This window comes from Oncorhynchus nerka, linkage group LG6 (assembly GCF_034236695.1).
Source record: "Oncorhynchus nerka isolate Pitt River linkage group LG6, Oner_Uvic_2.0, whole genome shotgun sequence".
Lineage (NCBI taxonomy): Eukaryota > Metazoa > Chordata > Actinopteri > Salmoniformes > Salmonidae > Oncorhynchus > Oncorhynchus nerka.
In genome coordinates this window covers 18,841,270-18,856,712 of record NC_088401.1, presented here as the reverse complement: position 1 = coordinate 18,856,712, position 15,443 = coordinate 18,841,270, and the positions used below count along the sequence as shown (strand labels likewise).

Below are 15,443 nucleotides of genomic sequence, written 5' to 3'. Positions count from 1 at the left end.
TCTCCCCCGTCGCAATCCCTCCCTCACCCCACCTCTCTCCCCCGTCGCAATCCCTCCCTCACCCCACCTCTCTCGCCCGTCGCAACGCCTCCCTCACCCCACCTCTCTCCCCCTCCCTCAACCCACCTTTCTCCCCGTCGCAACCCCTCCCTCACCCCCCACCCTCACCCTCACCCCCACCTCTCTCCCCCCCTCCCTCACCCCACCTCTCTCCCCCTCCCTCCCTCACCCCACCTCTCTCCCCCTCCCTCCCTCACCCCACCTCTCTCCCCCTCCCTCCCTCACCCCACCTCTCTCCCCCTCCCTCCCTCACCCCACCTCTCTCCCACCCCCTCCCTCACCCCACCTCTCCCGCCCCTCTTGTTCCCCGCATCGCTTCCCCCGTCACACATTCTGACATCCTCTCCCTTGCTCCCCCTATCTCTGCATTCATCTTCCCATAAGGGATGAATACTGGGCTGTTCATTGAGGGCTCTGTCTACTCTTCTAATAATTGTGTTTCTGTCGGTGTTTGTCGGAGACCGTGTCTGTGTGTGTTGGTGTTTTGACAGACTGAGAATGTAAGTTTGTGTGTATGTACGTATACGTGGAGATGTTAGTCGGAGACTGACAGTCTGTCCGGTTGTCTGTGGGTGTGTGTCAGACAGGGAATTTGTGTCTAGTCTGAGCGTCTCTGGGTGTGTTTCCAGCTGTCACAGGGAATGTTTCATAATGGTTTTCCAATTCAGTCAGGAGAATCTTCCTGGGAATGCCAGCTGTGTCTGGCCCAAGCTATCTATCTCTGAACTACAGCCTCATAACAGCTACTAAGGATGTAGCTAGTTAGCCAGTACAACGTAGACTACAGCACAGTGTCCAGTTGTATTAATGTAGTATAGTAGAGAGATGGGCTTTGTTGCCAGGGCATATTCAGCTAACTGTTACTGGTATTCAGCATATGGAGGCAGAAATGGATACCATGTAGAAAGACAAGGGGGGCTTAAGGTGGACAACAGGCAGAGATGAATAAAGAAACAGACGCTTCAAGAGAAAGAAAAATAAATACAGATGGAGAGAATCTGAGTGGAGAGAAAGGAAGATGTAGCTGATTGAGAGAGTGGGAGAGAGACAGAAGTTGAGTGGATGATTAACCCCTAGAGTCAGGGTTAGAGGTCAGAGGTCAACGCGACTGACTGCAGCTGGATGACAGAGGGAGGAGACCCTAGTAGTTACTCAATGAAGAGGATCTGTCTAACTTGTTGCTGGTGTGTATGTTATGTTGATATGGTGTGTATGTTATGTTGATATGGTGTGTATGTTATGTTGATATGGTGTGTATGTTATGTTGATATGTGTTGATGTTGTTATGTTGTGTGTGTTATGTTGATATGGTGTGTATGTTATGTTGATATGGTGTGTGTGTTATGTTGATATGGTGTGTATGTTATGTTGATATGGTGTGTATGTTATGTTGATATGGTGTGTGTGTTATGTTGATATGGTGTGTATGTTATGTTGATATGGTGTGTGTGTTATGTTGATATGGTGTGTATGTTATGTTGATGTTGTGTACGTGTGTGTGTGTTGACGTTTGTGTGTGTGTGTGTGTGTGTTGACGTTTGTGTGTGTGTGTGTGTGTGTGTTGACGTTTGTGTGTGTTGACGTTGTGTGTGTGTGTTGACGTTGTGTGTGTGTGTTGACGTTGTGTGTGTGTGTTGACGTGTTGTGTTGACGTGTGTGTGTGTTGCGTTGACGTGTGTGTGTGTGTGTGTGCATGCGTTATGTTGACGTTGTGCGTTATGTTGATGTTGACGTGTGCGTTGACATGTTTGTGTGTTGACGTGTGTTTGTGTGTTGACGTGTGTTTGTGTTGACGTGTGTGTGTGTGTTTGTCTGTTGACGTGTGTGTGTTGACGTGTGTGTGTATGTGTGTGTGTTGACGTGTGTGTGTGTGTTGACGTAAGTGTGTGTGTGTGCGCGTTATGTTGACGTTGTGTGTGGGTGTGTGCGTTGTTGACGTGTATGTGTGTGTGCATTATGTTGTTGTGTGTGGGTGTTATGTTGACATGTGTGTTATGTTGACGTGTGTGTGTGTGTTATGTTGATGTGCGTGTGTGTGTGTGTTGACTGTGTGTGTGTGTGTGTGTGTTGACTGTGTTGACTGTGTGTGTGTGTGTGTGTGTTGACTGTGTATGTGTGTTGACTGTGTGTGTGTTGTGTTGACGGTGTGTGTGTGTTGACGGTGTGTGTGTTGTTGACGGTGTGTGTGTGTGTGTTATGTTGATGTGTGTTTGTTATGTTGATGTGTGTGTGTGTGTTATGTTGATGGTGTGTGTGATGTTGACGGTGTGTGTGTGTGTGTTATGTTGATGGTGTGTGTGTGATGTTGATGTTGTGTGTGTTTGTTTGTTGCAGGCTGGCAGGGTGATGCAGTGCTGGCACTTCTGGCTGGGGCTGGTCCTGGTGCCAGCAGCCTGTCTACTCAAAGACTTAGCCTGGAACGCGTGAGTAACACACTCACACTGCATATGTACGATCAAAATCAATACCTACATGCATATGAACAGATAAAGTGCATTCGGAATGTATTCAGTCCACTTGACTTTTTCCTCATTTTGTTACGTTACAGCCTTATTCTAAAATGAATTAAATAAATCTAATTCCTCATCAATCGACAGACGATACCCCATAACGACAAATTGAAAACACGTTTTTAGACATTTCTGCACATTTATTAAAAATAAAAACAGAAATACCTTATTTACATAATTATTCAACCCCTTTGCTATGAGACTCGAAATTGAGCTCAGATATATCCTGTTTCCATTGATCATCCTTGAGATGTTTCTACAACTTGATTTGACTACACCTGTGGTAAATTCTCTGGATAAGAGCGTCTGCTAAATGACTTAAATGTAAATGTAATTTGGAAAGGCACACACCTGTCTATATATGGTCCCACAGTTGATAGTGGATGTCAGAGCAAAAACCAAGCCATGAGGTCGAAGGAATTGTCCGTAGAGCTCTGAGACAGGATTGTGTCGAGGCACAGATCTGGGGAAGGGTTCCAAAATATTTGTAAAGCATTGAAGGTCCCCAGGAACACAGTGGCCTCCATTCTTAAATGGAACAAGTTTTGAACCACCAAGACTATTCCTAGAGCTGGCCGCCATGCCAAACTGAGCAATCAGGGGAGAAGGGCCTTGGTCAGGCAGGTCCAGAGTTCCTCTGTGGAGATGGGAGAACCTTCCAGAAGGACAACCATCTCTGCGGCATTCCACCAATCAGGTCTTTATGGTAGAGTGTCCAGACGGAAGCCACTCCTCAGTAAAAGGCACATGACAGCCCGCTTGGAGTTTGCCAAAAGACACCTAAAGGACGCTCAGACCATGATAAACAAGCTACACTGGTCTGATGAAACCAAGATTGAACTCTTTGGCCTGAATGCCAAGAGTCACGTCTGGAGGAAACCTGGCACCATTCCTAAGGTGAAGCATGGTGGTGGCAGCATCATGTTGTGGGGATGTTTTTCAGTGGCAGGGACTGGGAGACTAGTCAGGATCGAGGGAAAGATAAACGGAGCAATGTCCAAAGAGATCCTTGATGAAAACCTGCTCCAGAGCGCTCAGGACCTCAGACTGGGGCAAAGGTTCACCTTCCAACAGGACAACAACCCAGAGCCAGGACTTGAACCCAATCTAACATCTCTGGAGAGGCCAGAAAATAGCTGTGCAGCGATGCTCCCCATCCAACCTGACAGAGCTTGAGAGGATCTGCAGAGAAGAATGTGAGAAACTCCCCAAATACAGATGTGCCAAGCTTGTAGAGTCATACACAAGAAGACTCGAGGCTGTAATTGCTGCCAAAGGTGCTTCGACAAAGTACTGAGTAAAGGGTCTGAATACTTATGTAAATGTGTTATTTTTATACATTTGCAAAAATAATGGGTTATTGTGTGTAGATTGATGAAAAAAATGTTTTAATCCATTTTAGAATAAGGCTGTAACGTAACAAAATGTGTGAAAAGTTAAGGGGTCTGAATGCACCGTATGTACCACCCAAAGCAATACACAGACATTCTAAAACACACACGTGCATATTATATAAACATGTTTTAAAAAGTCACATTTCAATAAATACTCCTACATGTATGTGGAAAACACAGTCCCTCCAGGATTTTGCGATTTAGTGAAAGCAGATTATTTTTGCAAAATCAACCATTTCCCTCAAGGACTAGCGAAACTGACCAATCGTCTAATTATTAGTCACTTAAAACTGTCTGATCACCACACTACAAAAATAGGAATTTTAACCAATCACCATCACTATTACTGCATAAAATGGTTCAATCAGAATTGCTGCAGCAAAATCGAGCCTTTTTGTCTGCAGATTTCACCACAGAAACAGTGAAATCCTGGTGGGGGTAATAAGCAATAGAACCCTATGAATGTGTTGTAGGGGTCGTCGCACTGTGAAGAAGTCTCTTCTGGAAGAGGTCCAGGAGCTGGAGGCCAGGGCTGTTGACCCGGGGGCCGCCGTGCTCCGAGACGCCAGCGGACGCAGGTCAGACACACGCACGCACTGCATCATAGTTGGGAGGCCACAGACAGGAGCTCTACAGAATTGACTGTGACATAGTTAATATCATCTTCATGCCGTATCGGAGATCATGATAATTCCTTGGACTGAGGGGAAACACCCTTCAAAGATTTTGTTACGAGTCTATAAGATTAATGTGCGTGTTTATTTTGATTTATGTCCTAGTGTTTATATGACTGTTTGTATGAGAGAAGACCAGTGCTGTAACCATGGCCCTCTAACCTCTTGGTAACCTCTTGGTAACCTCTTGGTAACCTCTTGGTAACCTCTTGGTAACCTGGTTGACCCATCCACAGGGCCAAAGCTGAGATTCCCTAGTCCCACAGCTCGGGGCACAGACGCTCACATACATACACACACGCAGACAGATACATACATACATACATACATACATACATACATACATACATACATACATACATACATACACACACAGGTAGCACCTTGGCTTGGTTTGACCTGTCTCACTGTGTGACCTCTGACCTGTGTGTGGAGTGATCCCTTCTTCCCCTTGTCTCTCTCACTCACCCACCTCAGTACTCATGTCTCATGTTTTTCTTTTCTTTCTCCGTCTATTTTTGTATCCCTCCATTTGATTCTCTGGAGTCAGGAAGTGGACAGGTTTCCACTGCTGTGTGGACTGGGTGTACTGTAGCTTCTGTGGTTGTGTGTTAGAGAGAGCCGTTTGTGTTAGTTTGTATTGTGTGTTTATAGTCATATCTGTCATAAGAGAAGGAGTAGAACAGCTCAGGGTGGAAAACGTCAGAACATTGGAGGTATTAGGTTGAGAAGTGGAGTGGGAGATGGAAGACTGAGGTTTGGCCATTTGAGGGACTGTTATGTGGGATATTGGCTGGGGATGGGGCTCTTTGGTGGGCTTTGGGCAGGAACAACAGTCCTCAATCATCCAGTGATACGGCTAGGCTAACAATCCCGTCCAGAGCAGAGAACTGGCTTTGCCAGAGCTGGCGCAGGGAGGTGCTCAGGGACAGGGAGGGGAGGCAGGGCGTTGTTTTTGGACAGGGGACGCACACAGCCTTCCCTAGCCCTGAGGTGAGGGTCTTGTCCTGGGCTTAACCTGCTCCCAAACATGGGTAGGAACCAGGAGGGGCCCCAGCAACGACCATGGATAACACTGAGGAGGAGTTTCAGAGAGGAACAGAGGAGAAACGCACACATCTGTATTTGTATTTCATAACGGGAGAGGGTTGGGATGAGGGTGGGGGTGGGAAAGGTAGAGGACCAAAGTTTCTCTGGGGAAGTATTTAGATGTGGCGCATCCTTGGACTGTTTGAAGTCTCAATGCCCTTCCAGACAGCGACAGTACAGGGGCCGACATGCAGCAGGATTCAGTCATAGTTTAAATATGTGCTATTTCTATGTTTATTTATTCATGTGTTCGTCTATCCATTCATTCTTCAATCATTCACCTTATTATTCATCTAGCAGACCTCATTTTCTTTGCCGAATGATACGGTTGCAAAACTTTATTTCAGGCTTTGCCAAACACGCCGGTTCTAGGTTCCCTGTGGTACCGTAAGGAGCGGGTCCCAGCTGCTTGCTCAGAAGTGTGACCTTGGGGAGGCTGGCCCCGGTCCACACACTCTGTGGATCAAATCAGGGCCCGTGCCCAGTGCTTGGAAAACCCCCCTCGTGTGATGATATAAGGCCTTATTGGCTGCCTGGTCTAGAGAAGTAACCTGCCGTGTTCCACAACGGAAGCAGACAATCTGGGGAGCATCCTGTAAAGCATTCTATTAGGAGGAAACAATCTGTTCCATTTGGATACAGACTGTTATCAGAATGTTTTGCGTTGCCATTAGTGATGAGGAGGAGGAAGATGGGTAGGAGGAGGATTGAGAGAGAGGAAGGCTGGGGGAGTGTGTGTGTGTGTGTGTGTGTGTGTGTGTGTGTGTGTGTGTGTGTGTGAGAGAGAGTTTGCATGTGAGCGAGAATGCATGCGGTGTGTGTTAACAAGGGCAGGAATGGGGCTGGTTATTTTGGTCATTAGGGTAGAGGAGCGATGTTGGTGTGTTGTCTGGAAAAATAGTGTCAGTCACATAATGAGATGTGATTGAATGAACTGAATGCCAATCTGCTCTTCAGTACCAGCCAAGACAGATGCCTAGACCAGTGGGGGGCAAAAGTATGGCCCCCTCTTCCCCTTTTTCGTGGTATCCAATTAGTAGTTACAGTCTTGTCCCATCTCTGCATCTCCTGTACGGACTCGGGAGAGGTGAAGGTCGAGAGCCGTGCGTCCTCCAAAGCACGACCCAGCCAAGCCGCACTGCTTCTTGACACACTGCCCGCTTAACCCGTAAGCCAGCAGCACCAATGTGTCGGAGGAAACACTGTGTACCTGGCGACCGTGTCAGCGTGCATTGCGCCCGGCCCGCCACAGGAGTTGCTAGAGCGCGATGGGACAATGAAATCTTGACCTGCCAAACCCTCCTCTAACCCGGACGATGCTGGGCCAATTGTGCTCCGTCTCGACCAGCTGTGACACAGCCTGGGATCGAACCCGGGTCTGTAGTGACGCCTTAGATGACTGCGCAACTCGGGAGGCCCCTGAAAATTGATTTTAACAAACAATTGGTCCCCCAAAAAATGCGGTCATCTGTTGAATTTCAAAATCCCAATATGGCCCTCGAGCCAAAAAGTTTGCCCACCCCTGGCCTAGACTCAACCCTATCAGGTATGACTCTGGTAGTCACATCAAAAAGTAGACTTATCTTGGGGTCAGGTCTAGGCAAGGGTGGATGCCAGACTGACTTCTTTAACCCTAATAGAACTAGATCATCTATTCTCACTTCTCTCTTTCCTTCAAGACCACATGTCTGAATGAAGGTCTGAATGGTCTTAGCAATATGGTGGAAACAGATACAGTCTTTTCACCTATATGTGTCCATAAAGAAAAGGAGATGAGGAAATGATAGCCTGGTCCCAGATTTGTTTGTGCTCTTGCAAGTGCCAACTCCCTTGCTGTCATTGACACGACAATTAGTGACAAAGAGTTGGCATGATAGCACAAACAGGCTGACATAGGAGCTACACTGGGGTAGTCAAACAGAATGACATAGGAGCTACACTGGGGTAGTCAAACAGGCTGACATAGGAGCTACACTGGGGTAGTCAAACAGAATGACATAGGAGCTACACTGGGGTAGTCAAACAGAATGACATAGGAGCTACACTGGGGTAGTCAAACAGGCTGACATAGGAGCTACACTGGGGTAGTCAAACAGAATGACATAGGAGCTACACTGGGGTAGTCAAACAGGCTGACATAGGAGCTACACTGGGGTAGTCAAACAGAATGACATAGGAGCTACACTGGGGTAGTCAAACAGAATGACATAGGAGCTACACTGGGGTAGTCAAACAGAATGACATAGGAGCTACACTGGGGTAGTCAAACAGGCTGACATAGGAGCTACACTGGGGTAGTCAAACAGGCTGACATAGGAGCTACACTGGGGTAGTCAAACAGAATGACATAGGAGCTACACTGGGGTAGTCAAACAGGCTGACATAGGAGCTACACTGGGGTAGTCAAACAGGCTGACATAGGAGCTACACTGGGGTAGTCAAACAGAATGACATAGGAGCTACACTGGGGTAGTCAAACAGAATGACATAGGAGCTACACTGGGGTAGTCAAACAGGCTGACATAGGAGCTACACTGGGGTAGTCAAACAGAATGACATAGGAGCTACACTGGGGTAGTCAAACAGAATGACATAGGAGCTACACTGGGGTAGTCAAACAGGCTGACATAGGAGCTACACTGGGGTAGTCAAACAGGCTGACATAGGAGCTACACTGGGGTAGTCAAACAGAATGACATAGGAGCTACACTGGGGTAGTCAAACAGGCTGACATAGGAGCTACACTGGGGTAGTCAAACAGAATGACATAGGAGCTACACTGGGGTATCAGGAACACAGTAGTTTTTTTTCCTGCTACACTGGACAAGTAAGCTTTGGCCAGCAGAGCAGAGCGCGTGCCATGTTATCCAGTGTTCCAGTGTTCTGGGACGTGAGCGTTATGTTGAACCTGAGCTGCTTATGACCAGGTTTCATTTAATGAATATGAGCATCTCACACTGTACGTCTAGTGTAGCAAGTCAGTGACATTCAGGAAATTAAGGCTTCTAAAACTATTAGGTCACAATTAGTCTCCTGAGTAGAACTTCCACCTGTCCTGTTGGTCGTGTTAACCTGTCAGTAACAGTCTCCCGGGTGATTGGTGCTGTGACCTGTCACTGAGTGTCTGTGTGTTCTGTGATTGGTGGACTGACCTGTCTGTCTCCTGCCCTCCAGTCTGAACGAGCGTGCCCACCTGTTGACCCGGGTCTTTAGGAAAACACCGTCCAATGTGGGGTGCAAAAACTCTGTGCAGCAGAGCAACGTGTCCCGTGAGTATCCCTGTCCTTCCCCTGTCCCGGCCTCGGCTACTTGTATTCATTCCCTGTATACAGTTAATACACTTTTTTGTAGTTAATATAATATACTGTCTAGGTAATATACTGTCTAGGTAATATAATATACTGTCTAGGTAATATAATATACTGTCTAGGTAATATACTGTCTAGGTAATATAATTAACCGTCTAGGTAATATACTGTCTAGGTAATATAATATACTGTCTAGGTAATATACTGTCTAGGTAATATAATATATTGTCTAGGTAATATAATATACTGTCTATGTAATATACTGTCTAGATAATATACTGTCTAGGTAATATACTGTCTAGGTAATATACTGTCTAGGTAATATAATTAACTGTCTAGGTAATATACTGTCTAGGTAATATAATATACTGTCTAGGTAATATACTGTCTAGGTAATATAATATACTGTCTAGGTAATATAATATACTGTCTAGGTAATATACTGTCTAGGTAATATAATATACTGTCTAGGTAATATACTGTCTAGGTAATATAATATACTGTCTAGGTAATATACTGTCTAGGTAATATAATATACTGTCTAGGTAATATAATATACTGTCTAGGTAATATACTGTCTAGGTAATATAATATACTGTCTAGGTAATATAATATACTGTCTAGGTAATATAATGTCTAGGTAATATAATGTCTAGGTAATATACTGTCTAGGTAATATAATATACTGTCTAGGTAATATACTGACTAGGTAATATAATATACTGTCTAGGTAATATACTGTCTAGGTAATATAATATACTGTCTAGGTAATATAATGTCTAGGTAATATACTGTCTAGGTAATATGTTGTCTTTGCAATATAATATACTGTCTAGGTAATGTAATATAATATACTTTCTAGGAAATATAATATACTTTCTAGGACATATAATATACTGACTAGGTAATATAATATACTGTCTAGGTAATATAATATACTGTCTCGATAATGTAATATACTGTTTAGGAAATATAATATACTTTCTCGGTCATATAGTATACTTTCTACTAATATAATATACTTTCTAGGAAATATAATTTACTGTCTAGGTCATATAATATACTGTCTAGGTAGGTGACAATACAGGTGTGTACTTACTTTAACTCTCTCCATATCTCTCTCGCTTTCTCTCCATATCTCTCTCTCACTCTCTCGCCTTCTCTCTCTCACTCTTTCTTTCTCTCTCCTTCTCTCTCACGGTCTCTCCTTCTCTCTCACGGTCTCTCCTTCTCTCGCCATCTCTCTCTCCCCTCTCCATCTCTCTAGATGGCTATGCCTTCTCCCAGGAGGAACATGGGGTGGTGTCTCAGTCCCAGGTGTGTCGATCCTACGACACCACCCGCCAACGGCCCAGTGTCTAGCCCCCCCGCCCAAGGCCCACCTGGCTACGGGGCTCTTGGCAACGGTTGCCCAGGCAACAGAGGAGACAGACTGATGCTAAGGGATCACCCCTGCTGTGGCCTTATTGGAACTTATACTGACTTTTACCTGGGACCTTGACCCCTGGAGGCCGTTGCTCGGCGTGGAACACTGACTAAAGGGAAGGGACCAGACCCCCCGTCTGTACTGTCCAAACTGGTCTACGCTCTTGCTGACTCACATACACACACACACACACCCATAGAGCAGACACACAGGCACAAGTAATCACAACCACACAAACAGACATAATAAATCAACCACAGAGACTGTAATGTGTATCTAATTATAGCATGGACTGGGTTTAGTTTACACATCAGTGCGTCTTTGTCCGTGTGTATGTCTGCACTTGTCTGTGCTACTGTATGTATCTGTGTGTGTGTTTTTGTGTGTGTGTGTGTGGCTATACTCTCTCTCATCTCGCTCTCCTGAGCCGGTGTTTAGCTCATCCGTCATCACCGTGACGATGGGAGATGGAGGAGGAGGGGCACTTTGAAATAAAGACTGAACATATACTGGCCCAGGAGGAATTCCTATCTGAGGGCTGAAGAGAAGAGAGCCCCACTGCCAAAGATCACAGAGATGCCACTACTCTACAAGGACCCCTACCCATACTGACCACTACTCTACAAGGACCCCTACCCATACTGACCACTACTCTACAAGGACCCCTACCCATACTGACCACTACTCTACAAGGACCCCTACCCATACTGACCACTACTCTACAAGGACCCCTACCCATACTGACCACTACTCTACAAGGACCCCTACCCATACTGACCACTACTCTACAAGGACCCCTACCCATACTGACCACTACTCTACAAGGACCCCTACCCATACTGACCACTACTCTACAAGGACCCCTACCCATACTGACCACTACTCTACAAGGACCCCTACCCATACTGACCACTACTCTACAAGGACCCCTACCCATACTGACCACTACTCTACAAGGATCCCTACCCATACTGACCACTACTCTACAAGGACCCCTACCCATACTGACCACTACTCTACAAGGACCCCTACCCATACTGACCACTACTCTACAAGGACCCCTACCCATACTGACCACTACTCTACAAGGATCCCTAACCATACTGACCACTACTCTACAGGGATCCCTACCCATACTGACCACTACTCTACAAGGATCCCTACCCATACTGACCACTACTCTACAGGGATCCCTACCCATACTGACCACTACTCTACAAGGATCCCCACTTCCCTCTCTGGCTCAGTGACCTCATATCTCTACCCTCTCTCATCTGCGGGGCGTCTCCTCTACCTGCTTGGTTGAATGTGTTTTCTGTTGTATAGTGGCGCTCCTGTGATTCCTGCGAATCCTGGCTGTCTCCCCCAGGAGGTCAGGTCAGCAGCAGCCTAATTTGTAGCGGTTTGTTGGGTTCTCAATTCATCTATGGACTTCTTTTGTTGTTGAATAAATGGACTTGTCTTTCTCTTTTAAAATCTGTGTTTCTGCTCCTTTATAGATAGAAAATATAATAATATATATCTATCTCATACTGGACTATAGACTATATTAGCTGGAAGAAAAGGGATACTCCATGATGTGAACTAGTAACAGGTGCTACATATACTTCACAAATGTTTAGGGTTGTGGTCAATTCCATTTCGACTTCATCAATAAGCACTATATTGGAGTCCACATAGTTAACATTCCAATAAATATTCTGCAGAATGTAGTTGGTTTCAACCCTATGTGTTGTGGTCTGTGTGAATGTGGTGTGTTTGTAAACTGTGTTAAGGACACTTCAGGGAGGATCAGGGAATTTTACTACATTTCAGATGGAATCGTTAAATATAATCAATCCGTGATTGAAATGCTTCTTGACTCTTACTTACTAAACCTGAACTTTTGTTCTGCAGGATAGAGTAGGCAGTTTAGGTTTCTTGATCAATGAAAACATTATGACATGAGGGTAGGGTAAATAAAGTCCCAAGGTGATTGAAGGCTAAGAGCATGTTGAAGGAGAACGAGATGAACACTCAGAATAGTAAACCTACAGCCAGTTTCACAGAGAGAGATGGAATATGAACGAATATACATTATGAATGTAAGCTGTGAATGCTGTGCAAGCCAGTCACGTCCTGTTAGAACCACCATTAAACTCCTGTCCCTGATCAGTGGGAATAAGCATGGGAATGCCACACCCATCTTCTTGGATGTCTCCCAGCCTGGCTTCAGCCTGCAGCCTGGCTCCAGCTTCAGCCTGCAGCCTGGCTCCAGCTTCAGCCTGCAGCCTGGCTTCAGCTTCAGCCTGCAGCCTGGCTTCAGCTTCAGCCTGCAGCCTGGCTTCAGCTTCAGCCTGCAGCCTGGCTTCAGCTTCAGCCTGGCTCCAGCTTCAGCCTGCAGCCTAGCTTCAGCCTGCAGCCTGGCTTCAGCCTGGCTTCAGCTTCAGCCTGCAGCCTGGCTCCAGCTTCAGCCTGCAGCCTGGCTCCAGCTTCAGCCTGCAGCCTGGCTTCAGCTTCAGCCTGCAGCCTGGCTTCAGCTTCAGCCTGCAGCCTGGCTCCAGCTTCAGCCTGCAGCCTGGCTTCAGCTTCAGCCTGCAGCCTGGCTTCAGCTTCAGCCTGCAGCCTAGCTTCAGCCTGCAGCCTGGCTTCAGCCTGGCTTCAGCTTCAGCCTACAGCCTGGCTCCAGCTTCAGCCTGCAGCCTGGCTTCAGCTTCAGCCTGCAGCCTCGCTTCAGATCCAATATGGAGAATCCATTTCTCCTCCCCAGCATGAGTAGTAGATCCATTTCACCTTCCTAAAATGACTCGCCCTCGGCCTTCTACTTTCTCTCCTCACTCAACTCCACTTCCCCCTCTAGTCCCTAAGTTTCCATAGAGATTTGCCAAGAATACACCTCCCGAGCACAGAGGAAATAGTTGGGGTTTAGGGACTGTAATTGTTGTGGTTTGTTAATATCACAGCGTTATGTGGCTGGTGATGGATGTGACCGGTATTTGTGTTGTCTACACTGGGTGGTACGGCTGTCTCTGTCTGTAATTAGTGTGTTTATAGGCATTAAGGTATGGTAACTAAGTATGATTTGTATGTTGTCTGTACGAACGGGAGAGTGTGAGAAAGGCCAAGAGTGTGAGGCAACGAGTGTGTAAAAGTGTGAGTGCTATATCTAGTGTGTATGTTGGCTACTCACTCCCCGAGACTGTTTTGTGGTTCGGCTCCTGCTGGCTGTCAGTTTTTACACTTGGGAATGTTGTTTCTGTAGTTCTAGTTCTCGTCTCTAAGCGTGTTAAAATCTCACAGCTCCAGCCATGGTGCTAGTCTGATGGCTACAGACATGGCCTCTCTAACCTAACCATGGAACATGTGTTGTGTGGACTGGTGGTGGTGGTGGTGCTAGTCTGATGGCTACAGACATGGCCTCTCTAACCTAACCATGGAACATGTGTTGTGTGGACTGGTGGTGGTGCTAGTCTGATGGCTACAGACATGGCCTCTCTAACCTAACCATGGAACATGTGTTGTGTGGACTGGTGGTGGTGGTGGTGGTGGTGGTGCTAGTCTGATGGCTACAGACATGGCCTCTCTAACCTAACCATGGAACATGTGTTGTGTGGACTGGTGGTGGTGGTGGTGGTGGTGCTAGTCTGATGGCTACAGACATGGCTCTCTAACCTAACCATGGAACATGTGTTGTGTGGACTGGTGGTGGTGGTGGTGCTAGTCTGATGGCTACAGACATGGCCTCTCTAACCTAACCATGGAACATGTGTTGTGTGGACTGGTGGTGGTGGTGGTGGTGGTGCTAGTCTGATGGCTACAGACATGGCCTCTCTAACCTAACCATGGAACATGTGTTGTGTGGACTGGTGGTGGTGGTGGTGCTAGTCTGATGGCTACAGACATGGCCTCTCTAACCTAACCATGGAACATGTGTTGTGTGGACTGGTGGTGGTGGTGGTGGTGGTGGTGGTGGTGCTAGTCTGATGGCTACAGGCATGGCCTCTCTAACCTAACCATGGAACATGTGTTGTGTGGACTGGTGGTGGTGGTGGTGGTGGTGCTAGTCTGATGGCTACAGACATGGCCTCTCTAACCTAACCATGGAACATGTGTTGTGTGGACTGGTGGTGGTGGTGGTGGTGGTGCTAGTCTGATGGCTACAGACATGGCCTCTCTAACCTAACCATGGAACATGTGTTGTGTGGACTGGTGGTGGTGGTGGTGCTAGTCTGATGGCTACAGACATGGCCTCTCTAACCTAACCATGGAACATGTGTTGTGTGGACCCCCTTGGGTTGTGCCGTGGCGGAGATCTTTGTGGGCTATACTCGGCCTTGTCTCAGGATGGTAAGTTGGTGGTTGAAGATATCCCTCTAGTGGTGTGGGGGCTGTGCTTTGGCAAAGTGGGTGGGGTTATATCCTTCCTGTTTGGCCCTGTCCGGGGGTGTCCTCGGATGGGGCCACAGTGTCTCCTGACCCCTCCTGTCTCAGCCTCCAGTATTTATGCTGCAGTAGTTTATGTGTCGGGGGGCTAGGGTCAGTTTGTTATATCTGGAGTACTTCTCCTGTCCTATTCGGTGTCCTGTGTGAATCTAAGTGTGCGTTCTCTAATTCTCTCCTTCTCTCTTTCTTTCTCTCTCTCGGAGGACCTGAGCCCTAGGACCATGCCCCAGGACTACCTGACATGATGACTCCTTGCTGTCCCCAGTCCACCTGGCCATGCTGCTGCTCCAGTTTCAACTGTTCTGCCTTACTATTATTCAACCATGCTGGTCATTTATGAACATTTGAACATCTTGGCCACGTTCTGTTATAATCTCCACCCGGCACAGCCAGAAGAGGACTGGCCACCCCACATATGCTCTCTAATTCTCTCTTTCTTTCTCTCTCTCGGAGGACCTGAGCCCTAGGACCGTGCCCCAGGACTACCTGACATGATGACTCCTTGCTGTCCCCAGTCCACCTGACTGTGCTGCTGCTCCAGTTTCAACTGTTCTGCCTTA

The 15,443-nt window shown here is 46.8% G+C and overlaps 1 protein-coding gene across 1 annotated transcript in view; it reads left to right on the top strand.

Annotated features, from left to right (window-relative positions):
- LOC115115909 (phospholipid-transporting ATPase IB-like) overlaps positions 1-11,937 on the top strand; it is a 115,832-nt gene extending 103,895 nt beyond the window's left edge. Inside the window, 4 exon segments of the mRNA XM_065019347.1 lie at positions 2,395-2,483; positions 4,438-4,542; positions 8,902-8,996; positions 10,303-11,937. Of these exon segments, the coding sequence (XP_064875419.1) occupies positions 2,395-2,483; positions 4,438-4,542; positions 8,902-8,996; positions 10,303-10,397 (384 nt within the window). The 3' untranslated portion in view covers positions 10,398-11,937.
- Positions 11,938-15,443: the final 3,506 nt, after the last annotated feature.